General features: G+C 38.0%; 1 protein-coding gene across 1 annotated transcript; it reads right to left on the bottom strand.

Moving 5' to 3' along the window:
* Positions 1 to 592: 592 nt before the first annotated feature.
* Positions 593 to 12,106, bottom strand: LOC140773233 (uncharacterized). Its single transcript, XM_073115710.1, has 20 exons — positions 10,767 to 12,106; positions 10,454 to 10,657; positions 8,922 to 9,026; positions 8,762 to 8,827; positions 8,509 to 8,673; positions 7,626 to 7,700; positions 7,391 to 7,545; positions 5,764 to 5,899; positions 5,609 to 5,678; positions 5,392 to 5,519; positions 5,236 to 5,292; positions 4,363 to 4,548; positions 4,124 to 4,216; positions 3,510 to 3,595; positions 3,358 to 3,424; positions 3,158 to 3,224; positions 2,941 to 3,077; positions 2,054 to 2,145; positions 1,862 to 1,928; positions 593 to 1,107 (listed from the first exon to the last, which is right to left on the bottom strand). The coding sequence occupies exons 1-20, from the start codon at positions 12,012 to 12,014 to the stop codon at positions 943 to 945; spliced, it is 3,369 nt and encodes a 1,122-aa protein (XP_072971811.1). The 5' UTR covers positions 12,015 to 12,106; the 3' UTR covers positions 593 to 942.
* Between the last annotated feature and the right edge of the window lie 588 nt (positions 12,107 to 12,694).

Here is a 12,694-nt window from a genome sequence, read left to right as displayed (position 1 = left end):
CAAATCTCTCACCATGGATACGGGAAGTGGAGCCTGATCAACATGGGATATTATCATGATGATGTGCTCATGTGGGCCCAACGGACCAAGTTTCAAGATAGCTTTCGGCGCCAACTGATTGGAAGATGTAGTTTCCTGTGGAGATTGAGTAGGGCCCACCACCGAGATTGCCACTAAGTGTTCCTAGTTGTCCTCGGTGGCAGGTACATTTTATTATTATTAAAAATATGTAATATAAAAAATAAATACATTCAGATTTAGTCTAGCTATGCGGTACAAATCTCATTCAATCTGATTGTAATCATGTTTACTGAATGAGATTTGTCTACCGATTTTTCATTAAAAAAAGACGCATTTTAAATTTATTAACCATGTAAAGAAGAGTTCCTGAGATTATCTATCCGGTATAATTGCTCAACTATTTGAGTGATAGCTTGTGTATCTATATATATATATATATATAGAGAGAGAGAGAGAGAGAGAGAGAGAGAGAGAGAGAGAGAGAGAGAGAGAGGAATTTTCAATTACTACATCTACACTGACCCCTTCGGCCTTTGATATTAAAGCACGCATTGGACCAACAGTAACCATGGGAACAAATTATAAATATCACAAGCAACTTATATATAATGTTCAATGTTTTCTCAAACTCGGGACACCAAGAATCAAAACTGATACGATACAAATTTTTTTTTTTCCTCCATGCCTGATTTTAAATAGAAAGACCTTCAACGGAGCTCACGGGCATAACAATTACAGAATGCAACTATATATTCTACAGCAACGCCTCAGCTTCATCTCCACAGAAGCTTGCACTCTCTTGTGAACAATCCCACTTGCTGACAGCATAAAACCCCATCTGAGATGTAAAGAATGGATAATGACAAAAACAAATGGACCAGGATAGCACTCGCACACTAATGCAATGGCACCCAGAGTTAACTACGAAGACAAGACCGATTGCAGAATAAGCTGCTGTTGGGGCTGCAATGAAGACCAGGTTGATGCGAGAACAGCTGGAGGCATTGTCTGCTGAAGCTGCCTCAAAAGATTGACGATCCTATTAGCAGTCTGTTCCGTAGCCAGATCCTTGCCCCCACATAAAATCTACATGCAAAGAAGTGAAATCATGATTAAGTACCAAAAACAAACCGCTCAGAAAAATTAGGGCAGGTAGTCCTGTTCATAGTATCAGTGGATCAAAAAGCAATTATCATGCTTATTGCTTAAAATGACTTATCTCAATCTGGGTACACTGTTATAACTGCATTAATATCCTTGATAGTAAATAGAAAGTTAAATGCTTAGATGATACCTTATCTTACTATAGATATTCCTTGTCAGAACCAACTCAGTAACTAGCTGATTTATTGGTTAACAGTGACTCTTTGGCCTTTATATGGTAATAGGAAAATCTTCCTCCACTTCAAGCCAGTATGGATTTATAATTAAGTGGCTCATGGAAAGACATGCAGGAGGCTTGTGTTAAGAAAACAGAGGTACTACACAAGTTGACTTGCTTCACGTTTCCTTATATTGTGACTCATCAAGTAGAGATACATTAGTTATCCTAACCAATGTCTTGAAAGATAGGTCGCAATTGCAGAGGACAATGTTAAGAGATACGGGTGGGCATTATGAAGGAAGACTGGCAGAAGCATCCATATCTTACAATACCTATATATATAATATGTTGATTAAAAAACTGAAAATGAAAATAGATCAAAACTTGAGAATATTATGGAGGAAAAATCTAGTACGATTATCAAATTTTGCAAGGTAAATATTACTTTGGATATGTGTTGACATGATTGTGCAAGGAGAAAGTAACTATATAGAGATGTCCATTAATAAAGAGTACCTCTGCAAAAACAGAAACAATTTTTGGGAGATATTGATTGTTAGGACCCAAAAGCTCCCTATCCGACCTGCACATGTCAAAAAATCATGCTAGGAAAAATCATGTTGCATACAAAGGTAAAAAAACTGAACTGCAAATACAAAAATAATGTACATTGATCAAACTCAAATTACACATCTAAATTAAAATTACCTTTCAACCATTGAACAGAACTGGTCGTGCACAATTTTAGCCTCTATCAAATCATTTTTTATTGGTAAGCAGCTCAACCAAGCAGGAAGAACCTGTTCAAAATGAAAGTTACTTATGGCACTGATACGACTGAATTGTAAATGACATTGACACTGAAATTATAGTCAAAGGGACAGCGTCAGTGGCAAGAGAAAAATAAACCGGCACATCTTCATATAAATGAATTACTTTGTTAGATTACCAGATAACGACACCAAAGAAAAGACATAAGGAAGAAAAATAAGCCGTGCAAGAAAGACACAAAAGCAGTTGAAAAGGGAATCCATTATCCAAGTATGCAAGAAGTAACCAAATAAATAATGTACTAGCAATAATTTCATGAAGAATCATAGGAATTTATTCCACTAACCTCACAATCACTAAAAAGACAAAGTACCCGAATTTATTCCACTAACCTCACAATCACTAAAAAGACAAAGTACCAGAAAAAACAAACTAGTTCAACATATTTCTAGGTTTTCTAGAATCTAGATTGCTACTAAAACATCCAAACGATTCAGATCACTTTGGTTGCAAGGTTAGTAATGCTACAATAAATCTAGAAAACAAATTGTACTGACTCTATCAAGAACTATTCAGAAAAGCTAGTTCTTACCAAAAATAAGCTACCGTAATGCATCAATTTTGCATTTAGTGAGAACATTTAGGAACAGTAAACTGAGAAAAGTACACAACAACTTTGCCATGTAACACAAGTAATAGAATGAGAATGTTAAATATTGATTTACATTTATACAGGCTCTTAATTTAAATAATAAGTGAAAAAGTCCAATAGGATCTCATTCAACTAATACAAATTACTTTTTTAAGCATGGGCAATGCTTTACCTGAGCAGCATCAAGATTATCCCTATGGAATAGGCATACTTTCCCAAGAGCAGAAACAGCATTATCGTATGCCATTACATTATCTGAATGCAGTGCATTGGGATGTCTAATCACATTATTTAGTCTAGAAAGAGCCTCTGCACAACCGACATAAAATATTGTTAAAAAGAATTGAAAAGCCAAGAGTTAAATCTAAAATATAACAACTTAGGTATACCTCCAACAAGAGGTCTGAATACCGAACCACCAAACTCAGCACAAACTCCGACTCCATAGACCGCAGCCTGAAATAAAAACGACTAAAGATTAAAGGATCTATAAAACTTTTCTTTTACCTTATCTCCTTAATCTAGTAGTAGTAATTGATATGGAGATGGTAACTGGACATGGAATTAGTGGTAGTAGGGTGATATTAACCTGTCTAACATCTGCATTTTCATCATTGCATGCCTCTAGTAAGAAGGGAAGATACGTATCATAATACCTGATTATTGGACAGAAATAAAGGATCAGAGACGAGTTACCAAAATTAAATGGCATTCCTTAACATATTTAAAGATAATTCTTACTTAAGAGCTCCTTCTCGACATTGCTCTGCAACATCATCAAAAATACAAATGGCAATCCTCCTCTCTTCAGCTGTTTTGTCCTTGCCCTAAAACATTATTCAAATAAAAGAAATGAATAAACTGTGAAATATCGCAGTCCATACAGAAAGTATTTGTATACACAAACTTGCAAAATGAAAAACTATAGGAACTTTTGAAAAGATATGGTCAAAATATTCATGTCAAATGGTACTTAGAGGGTAGGCAAAATAAGATATTACTTATGTGGACTGTGACGAACAGCTGACATCATAAAAAAAATGATGTTAATTTACAATTTCCAACTGCATAAGGAATCTTTGTAACTCTATTCCACATGACTGCTAGAAGGATCATATATTTAATCTCCACTTGCTCTCAAAAGACCCTCTGAATCAGCTTTAGTTACATAATGGAGAATGTGTCAAAAGAAAAACAAAACAAAATGAAAAAGAGTACACTGTAATAAAGTACCAACAACAACAAAATATCCCCGGACAAATAAAGAAGTCTCCACTTCTCCAATACTTAAATAAAGCAGGTAAGACAAGCAATTCAAAGTTATAAAATAAATGTTGTACTTCATGCAGACTTACCAACATTGGTGTTATATATATAGAAAGCTCATCAAAAAATGGAAGGAAAGAAGTTTTGAAGGTTTTGATCAGTGTGCCCAAGCAATCACCAACCTGCATTTACAAATGATAAACATTTTATAGATTTAAAACGAAGTTACACAAACATGATTTATAGATCTTGGTAGTAGGGAGATGAAGTCTCATGAATTGCCAGACATCCGTAAAATACAATAAGTTGGGTATATTAGTTAACTTACTTGGTCAAAGACTTCTTCTTCTTGTTCATTTTCTTCTTTAAGTAATTCACCTTCTTCAGCATCAAAATCCTCTGCTTTGGTCCTTTCTGCTCTTTCTCTTTTCCTATTTGTGCTTGCTGTTATCACATGCTTGATTTCATCAATTATGCACCTGACCTGGCCTTCACCAAGAAGCATTCCTGACAGCTAAATGAAGCAAAATGAAAGAAAATAATTGATAAGACTATTTTGAACTGGTTGACATATATAGGAAGCCTGACTAATTTTGACCGAAAGAAAATTTGAGTTGTGTTAATCAGGTAACTGTGTATATAGGTAAAAAAGGAGTCCATGATCCATATAGTAGATGCAAGTTCAGGCCTTGAAAAATCCAAATATTTGATCAAATGCAATTCTAACAATTTATAAGAAGATTTCAAACATCTTATCTAAGAGAGCATTAAGGCCATTGACAACTGATGCCCAAGTTAATCACCTTAATTTTCTGCTTGGAGATCCATCCACCACAAATCTTAACAAGTTTCTGAGATCAGACGGTAAGTTCATAGCTAGGCATAGGAGACTCCTATAGCCAACAATCTTAACTTAAATAATAAAATATGGCCAGTTCAGAGCTAACATTGTTCAAGCAATATTTGCATACATACTTCATGTTTGACATTTGAGCCCTCATATACATTTGTCTGATGGTACAAGAAATTAAATTTCTTAGCTTAAGATAGGTTCCAGAATGTCAATTTGCATTCTCACTTAAATGCAGTCTTTTAAATCAGATATTATCAAGTAATGATTAGCATGAGATAATATAGAAAATTAGTATGGATATATATAGATATTATTGACGAAGAAATGCTCCAGAAATAAAAGACAAACCTGCATGCATTCATTCAATGAATCCAACATGCTTGCACAAATTTCTGTTTCAGGTTCCTATAAACATATCCAATGAACAGAACTTTAGGCCAAATAAAAATTCATACGACAAAAAAAAAAGATGTTAAAAGCATTTGGCTAGCATGTTACACTTACCTTATGCAAAGCTTCAACAAGAGCTGGAATTATGTAGTCAGACAACTGTTTCACATATGATTCATCGCGACCTTGAGCTTGCCCCTTCTCTACTGCTAATTTGGCTGACCGTAGTAGTTCTGGCATTGCTGAGAGAGAAAACCGATGCCACAGTAAAACGAGTGCTAACAGCTAATAGCAAAGTCAAAAGCTAAGAAAAAGTTTAATGGACAAATACCTGAGACAGCAGCCTTCCTGACTTCTTCATGGAAATAAAATTTAAGGAGAGGAACTAAAGTGGGAGCAACCTGCAAATAATTTCGAATTTATTTAGTTGTCGCCATTTAAGGGCGAAAAACAATAGAATAAAATGGAAAGATAACCACAACCCACCTGATCAATCCATGGGAAGAACCCCTCCTTGAGCTCATCAGCATAGCAACAAAGCATATTGCATGCTGTAGCTTTTTCCTCCAGAACACTAGTCCTTATACCTATTCTTTTATCCCCTAGAGTGATTGTCTCAATACTGCGTTATATTTGAAGCATTGAGCAGGAGTTAGCACTAACTCATGAATGCCACAATAATGAATTTGTACTATCAATGTTTTAACTCTGAGGAGTTCATTTATCAAAATTACATGATAATAAACCATAGAAGTTCCAATTACTACTTTCTCCTTTCTCTTCTTATTACTACCATCTTTTTGCAAAATAGATGTGAACAACAGTTCTCTAGGAGCAGTACAAAACAGCTAGTTCTGAGAAAATTTTGAACATAGGATTACGACCTGAGATAACCATCTAAGAAGATCATATATACATGGGGTGAACCTAATGGAATAAATAGTCCTGCCTTGCACTTTTCTCTAAATAAAGGACAAGAAACTGACTCTAATGATTTATCATCTATATAACTAGAAATAAGATCCATGAAGCAAATGTCTGATTATATATTGGACAAGGATACAAAAACTAGAGTTTTGAAAACAAGGCTCAAGATAAAAGTTTACATCTCACAGCAAGACAATGAAAGATAATTTGAGGCTCCCACCATCTGTGTAACTATAGACTAGATAGTTAGAAGAATGTATGTGTTACAATAGTTTTAAAGGTGGAGACATGATTTACCAATTATATTCTTTGTACAAAGCCTAGATTCATAGTCAGGAAAAATAATATTAGTTAAGTCACCATAATAATGGCACAGAGAAAAGAAAGAGGGAGAGGAGACAGACAGACAGATGCATTTGCTTTGACATTCTTGTACGCCAGCGAACCCTGACACTAAGACTCCTGGAAGGACTTAAAGGAGAAGATTGCCGTGGATGCATCAGGAACAAAACTACTGGACAACTTAACAACTATAAGATCACTGCCTATGGTCAGAAGCACAGCATAAACCAACCTCCATCATCACATGCATTTAGTACGGTAAAGATCAGAAACACAGAGGCACCATGAATTGGCATGACTCATAGCGTCTAGTGCATATGGATGGGTAGGTATACTACTATCAAGGACTAGTATACCACTACCTTCACTTGAAGGACATGATCAACTTGGAATTTCAACATCTACTATATTCTATAGTAATGAAGATGCTCTTGACTCACAGTAGATTGCTTTGTTCCATAGGAACCTAACTTCTGTTGAGTTCTATCTGTTTGGATCTGATTCTTTACTGGTAAGCATCACCTATTCACAGGTTGTTTAAGCCTACTTTAGACTACTTAAAAAGAAGATCTCATGTGCAGAGGAGATCAAAGTATTCCAAGTTTGAAGTATTGATTAAGGTGTTGTCGAATGAAAGATTTAAGTTTACATTTAGTTTTTGTTGAATACAATATGGTCCTCGATATTGGTGTATGACCAGTTAAGAAGGGAATGACAGCACAAGAAGATGCAGTTATAAAATCAGAAACAACAATCATGTCGTCAAATGAGAGCAATTCATAACAGCAAATAGTATGTTGCGTGCAGTGAACAGTGCAAGATACTTATTTATTGGAAAATATACCTATCATCATCTGATTCATCTATATCATCATCTGAATCAGCTGAAGTGATGGTTACATCTGGTTTTAGCTGGGCAGACTGGAGCAACGGGGGCATGACAACACTCATGTATGGTAGAAAATCTTGGCCTAGGCATTTACAGAGCCTAGCCCATGCCTGTGACACAGAATAACATCTCAGCAAAGATATTAATCGAACTTTAACTCATATAGTAAGCACAGGGAATTTGAGTGTACTTGTAGCATGTAGCTTGTTATAGGATCATCTGTCTCCATCTGTGATCCTTGTAGTGTCATTAGCACTTCCATCACCTACAACAACACAACCAGCAATAGCCAAGAAAATGGGAAGTGAGAATACCAAAAATAACTCCTTGATAAGCAACTAATACTGATATAACTCCTTGACATTGATTTAAGAGTAAAATCTACAAAAATCTACAGCATCAAGTAATATAATCAGAAGTTACTTCTTATAACATCTTTACTAACTTGATCATCAAATATCAAAAGTGAACTAGTGCAACTCACATTGAGTCAGTGACTCATCATTTTAACAGTAACACCAACAATTACACTTATCTTTCTTCAAGCACCAAAAGATGAGAATACTGCATGACTGCATATAAACCTTAACACCAACCAAACAAGAACAGGGGCCAAATTTGCCAGAAAAGGTGAGTTTGCACAAAGGAGAGGCCACGAAGAAACATAGAAGACCAATTGGCATGTCAGAAAATCTACTCTCTTGAAGGTTCATGCAAATGTAAAGCAAATTGATAAAGTTCCCAGATCTTTCAAAATCCTTCTGACTAACACAGCATCCATCTCCCATCCCCAAACTTATGTTACAAATTTTATCTACCATAAGAAGCTTTACAAGCTCATATGAAAATGCAAAAGTTCTTTATTGAGGATCACATAGGAAATAATGTATGGCAATAACATTTGCCTGAAGAGGAAATTAATGGAACATCCAAAATTTATAAAGTTCATTTTCAAGCAATAACAAAATTAGTGGATCATTGAGAATACAAATATAGAACAAACGTGACTATGCAGAGAACCTGTTAGAATGAAGCATAATTAAATAAAACTTAAGACATTCTTATCTACATACCTGTTTAGCATCGTCCCTAAATTTATCTTTGCCCACAGCCATTCCAACCAAGCTAATGCACTCCATGGATTTGGCGCGAAGCATTCTATTTGACTTATCAGTCGCATTCATCAAAATAGTCTTAAGGTATGGCATAACAGCATCATAGTACTTTTGAAAGTGCTCCTGGACGAGAATGAATTCGGTTGAAAAAATATATATCAGTTAAATGCAAGAAAAGGAACAGCTCAACCAGTAGAGCAGTTGCACATACCTGAGATGAATCTGCAACTGATGCTAAAGCTGTCAAAGCTCCCTCTTGCACCATTTGCTTCCCATTCTAAATGACAAAAGTTGCAACATTTCAGAACCAAAACAGCAACAATTTCAAAGACAAAGCACAATTAACTACAATAACAGAAATGGAGATGTACCTGCAGTAGCACAAGCAATTTGCTAACTATTCCATCCAAGTAAGGAGTCAAAATATCTGGAGTACAGTTCTCACTAAAATTCAAAATTGCCGATGCTGCATGCGCCTGAAAATTACATCAGAACATATCAGAAATATTTCATATTAGGTCGGCTTAATAGTACAAAGAAATTTGACTGGCAGTTACTTCTATCATTCAGGGAAAAGACTGATAGTCAAGGAATAGAATTCTTTAAGATGCAGCCTTATTCAGTTCCACCAAGTCTTCCTTAATCCTTTTGGTGTACTAAGAGATTTTATTTCTGCCTAAAAACAATACTTTTCAAGTCATCTCATGCAATCGATTGAAGCACTAATTAAGAATACGATGATTGACAGTACGGATCCACTTAATGGTTAGGTTGTATAAAGATAACTCAAAAACAGGGTAAAAGTGTAAAGGTTTACTACTGAAAACACCACGAGCAAGGGACATTTTGGTCTGCTTATCTACTGAATTCCATGGTACTCTTATGATCTTATCATTTTGACAACCTTTAGGAAAGTCCACATGGAAACCAATTTGTCAAAAACAAATAGTGCAAGCGCATGATTTATATGACTACGAACACCAAAATAGCTTTTGGAGGTAAACACTACCTTAATTTTTCTAATACATCTTCTAGAAAGAGAGAAGAGGATCAGTTTTCTATTTTAGAGAAGGTGAGCCTCAAATTTTTTACCTACCATTTCCTTTAAAAACTCCATCATACATATACCAGTTCATCAATTTTAGCTCTTATGGTTCCACATTAACCAGCTACCGACTCTATTCAGACAACCTTTGCTTCCAAACCATCTGATTCATCAAAAGACAAAACTCTTATTGATCCAATTTTAATAAGGACCTTCGTCATGCTGTGTGCTTCTTTCTGCTTATATGCAATTGCAATTTTTCTAATAAATCCATCATATTAGAAGGCTCCACAAATATATCAAACAGGCTGAACTTCTATAAGTCTGAGAGATTCCATGTCCTTCCCTTCCTTGAGGAGTTTGGTAAGTTTCTTGGTACTTTATTTGTCAAATATGATATGTTATATGCACAAATTCTTTGCCTATGTTATTCATTATTAAGACCTTTGAAGGTTCTCACAAGCTATTGTTTAGAGTATAGTCTAAATAAATAAAAAAGAGAACTCCATGTATAAACAATTATGTAAAAGATTACATAGTAAGTTCAAGTTGCATTAAGCAACATATCATAAAGTATCTAAAAAAGGTAAAAATGCTTAACGTTGGATCTTCAACATAATAGAAACATTAATTTCGCATATCTCAGGTGATGTAGATATCAAGCTAAAGATAATCACTGTGCACCTCTATCAAATGAGAGTTATATTATATTAATTTTCTATTGAATATCCCGATGATATTCTGTAAAATAAACATGCTTGAATATGTCACAGCAGTGGAAGATTTGCACCTCTCTATTGAAAGTGAATTGCAAGAGATACATCATACTGTAAATTTATACTGAATAGAATGACTTGCCTGTACACGAGGATTCTGGAAGTCATCCATTGCTGAAGCCAATGCAGGCAGCACGCGATGATGATACTGGACTTGCAGATCAGGACCTAGATCTGTTGACAATTGCCCAATGGCATTGATTGCTGCCCAGCGCACACGAGGATGCGGATCTTGGAATGAGCCAAGGACCATATTCACCACTTGCTCCAGGTTATTAACCATAACCTGCATTGAAAGGCAGATGCATCCATATAATTTGTTTCAAAAATTGAAATAGAGCAAAAAAATGTGTTTAAACAATCTTTAGTTTCTTCAAGATCAGAAAGGTTGGCACCTTAGAGCAGCCTTCTGCAATCTGAGCAAGAGTGATCAAAGCAGCATGGTGTTTCTTCCAATCAGGCGCAGCCAGATAAGCAGGGAGTAGCTCCGAAGCAACAGGAACAATTGTGTTCCCACCGAGCGCAATCGATAGCCGATCTAGACACTCCTGCGCAACACCATAATTGCTTGTCTCCCCCGCATCCTCATCCTCAGTCTCGGCCTTGTGCCACGCCGCCTCATCCTCAATATCCAGCAGCATCTTCATGAGCACAGCGAAGAGCCTTCCCACAAACTGTGGCAGCCGCCTCATCATCCCGGGGGCACGCTCGCGAGCCTCGGCGAGCGTGATGACGAACTCAACGGCGAGGTGACGCGTGCCCTCCTCGAGGCCATCCGCCTCCGAGATCTGCAGCATGGCGTTGACGACATCTGCCAGCTGGCGTCGGAGGAACCTAGGCTCGGTGCCAGCGAGCTCGATGAGGAGCTCGAGCGCCTCCTGCGCGGTGGCCTCCTGCCCAGAGTTCAACGCCTCGGTCAGGGTGCGCATCATCGGAGGCAGCAGGTCCTGGAACCGGTCACGGTCGGAGGAGGACGGCAGGCACTGAACTAGGTTGATGGCAGCGGAGAGCGCGGCGATACGGACATCGGCAGACGCGGAAGTCGACAAGCAGGAGAAGAGGAGAGTATGGAGAGTAGGGAGGTGGGGGAGGAGGGTATCCCCGATGTACTGCGCCAGCTGAGAAAAGATGAGGAGGGAAGATTCCTGGAGGAAGGCAGGGGAGTCGGGGGCGGTGACGGCGCGGAACATGAAGGGAAGTAGTTCAGGCCAGGCCTCATCGGGGAGGAGCGAGGCGGCGAGCTCGGAGACGGTGTCGCAGAGCTTCTTGGCGATCGACTTGGTGGCCTCGCGCTCGACGGCGGATAGGAGGAGGGACTTGAGGGTGGATTGGATGGACGGGTTAAGGCGAGGCCAGAAGAGTTCGGCATCGGAGGAGGAAGAGGAAGAGGAGGAGGAGGAGTGGGTGAGGAGCTTGCGGAGGAGGACAGCGGCCATGGCGCGGAGCTCGAGGCTAGGAGAGGAGTGGAGGAGGTGGGCGAGCTTGAGGGCGAGGGCGTCGGGCTGTTGGTCGCGGCAGAGGTGGAAGAGGGACTCGGCGTGGGAGCGCTGCTCGTTGGAGGAGGACATGAGATGGGTGATGAGGGATTCGAACGGGGCGGAGTCGGCGCCGAGAAGGGCCGCGATCTGCTGCTGCTGATCCATCTCGATGGGCGAAGTCGGCGGCGGGATTGGAGACGGATGGGGGAATGTTAGGGTTTGGAGAGGGGGGAGAAGGGGAGGAGGGTTTGGAGAAGGGGTAGGGATGGGGATTATGGGGAGAGTGGGGGTGATTGGGGGTGGTGGGGTAGAGGATTACGTCAAATCTGGCATTAGCTGTTGGTTAAACCTAGATTAGGGATCTCTGTAATTACTAAATTACTCTATTTAGAGATATCTTTCTTTCTCCGGCTGCATTATTATTAATAATAAATTGCCAGGGTTTTCTGCGGATCACTGCTATACCCGACCCCTTTGATCCGACCCGCCCAACTCTTCTTTTAACTTCACATTAAATAGTTTTATCGGATCGAGCCGGGCTAGGTTTAGATTATTATTATGAGATCCGATTTATAACTGGGATAGGCTGGCTCTTGAGTTTTATTATTACTCTAATGACCCGACCACACCTGTCCCAATATAATGAATATAATATTTATATTTTAAATTTTATGTCTTTTATATATTGTTGTATTTGGGTTTGTTATAATGTTTATTATTATCCTTAATACATTATTATTAAAGTTAATAAATATACATAAATAATTAAAATGCTCTTCTTATTTTTCATTGTATTATGACATTAGGTATATAAAATATTGGGTAGCTTTTAGATCATGTTAAAC

The sequence above is a fragment of the Typha angustifolia genome, chromosome 13, assembly GCF_048772165.1.
Source record: "Typha angustifolia cultivar Huaian chromosome 13, ASM4877216v1, whole genome shotgun sequence".
NCBI lineage: Eukaryota > Viridiplantae > Streptophyta > Magnoliopsida > Poales > Typhaceae > Typha > Typha angustifolia.
The sequence above is the reverse complement of the archived record's forward strand: the minus strand, read 5'-3'. Positions and strand labels throughout refer to the sequence as shown.

Excerpts from the sequence above, each read along its gene's own strand:
- LOC140773233 (XM_073115710.1), bottom strand. The coding sequence starts at position 12,014 with ATGGATCAGCAGCAGCAGATCGCGGCCCTTCTCGGCGCCGACTCCGCC. Across the intron at positions 7,701-8,508 it reads TTAGGGACGATGCTAAACAG|GTGATGGAAGTGCTAATGAC; the intron begins GTATGTAGATAA and ends GTGTTGTTGTAG. Across the intron at positions 5,900-7,390 it reads GATGAATCAGATGATGATAG|TATTGAGACAATCACTCTAG; the intron begins GTATATTTTCCA and ends AATATAACGCAG.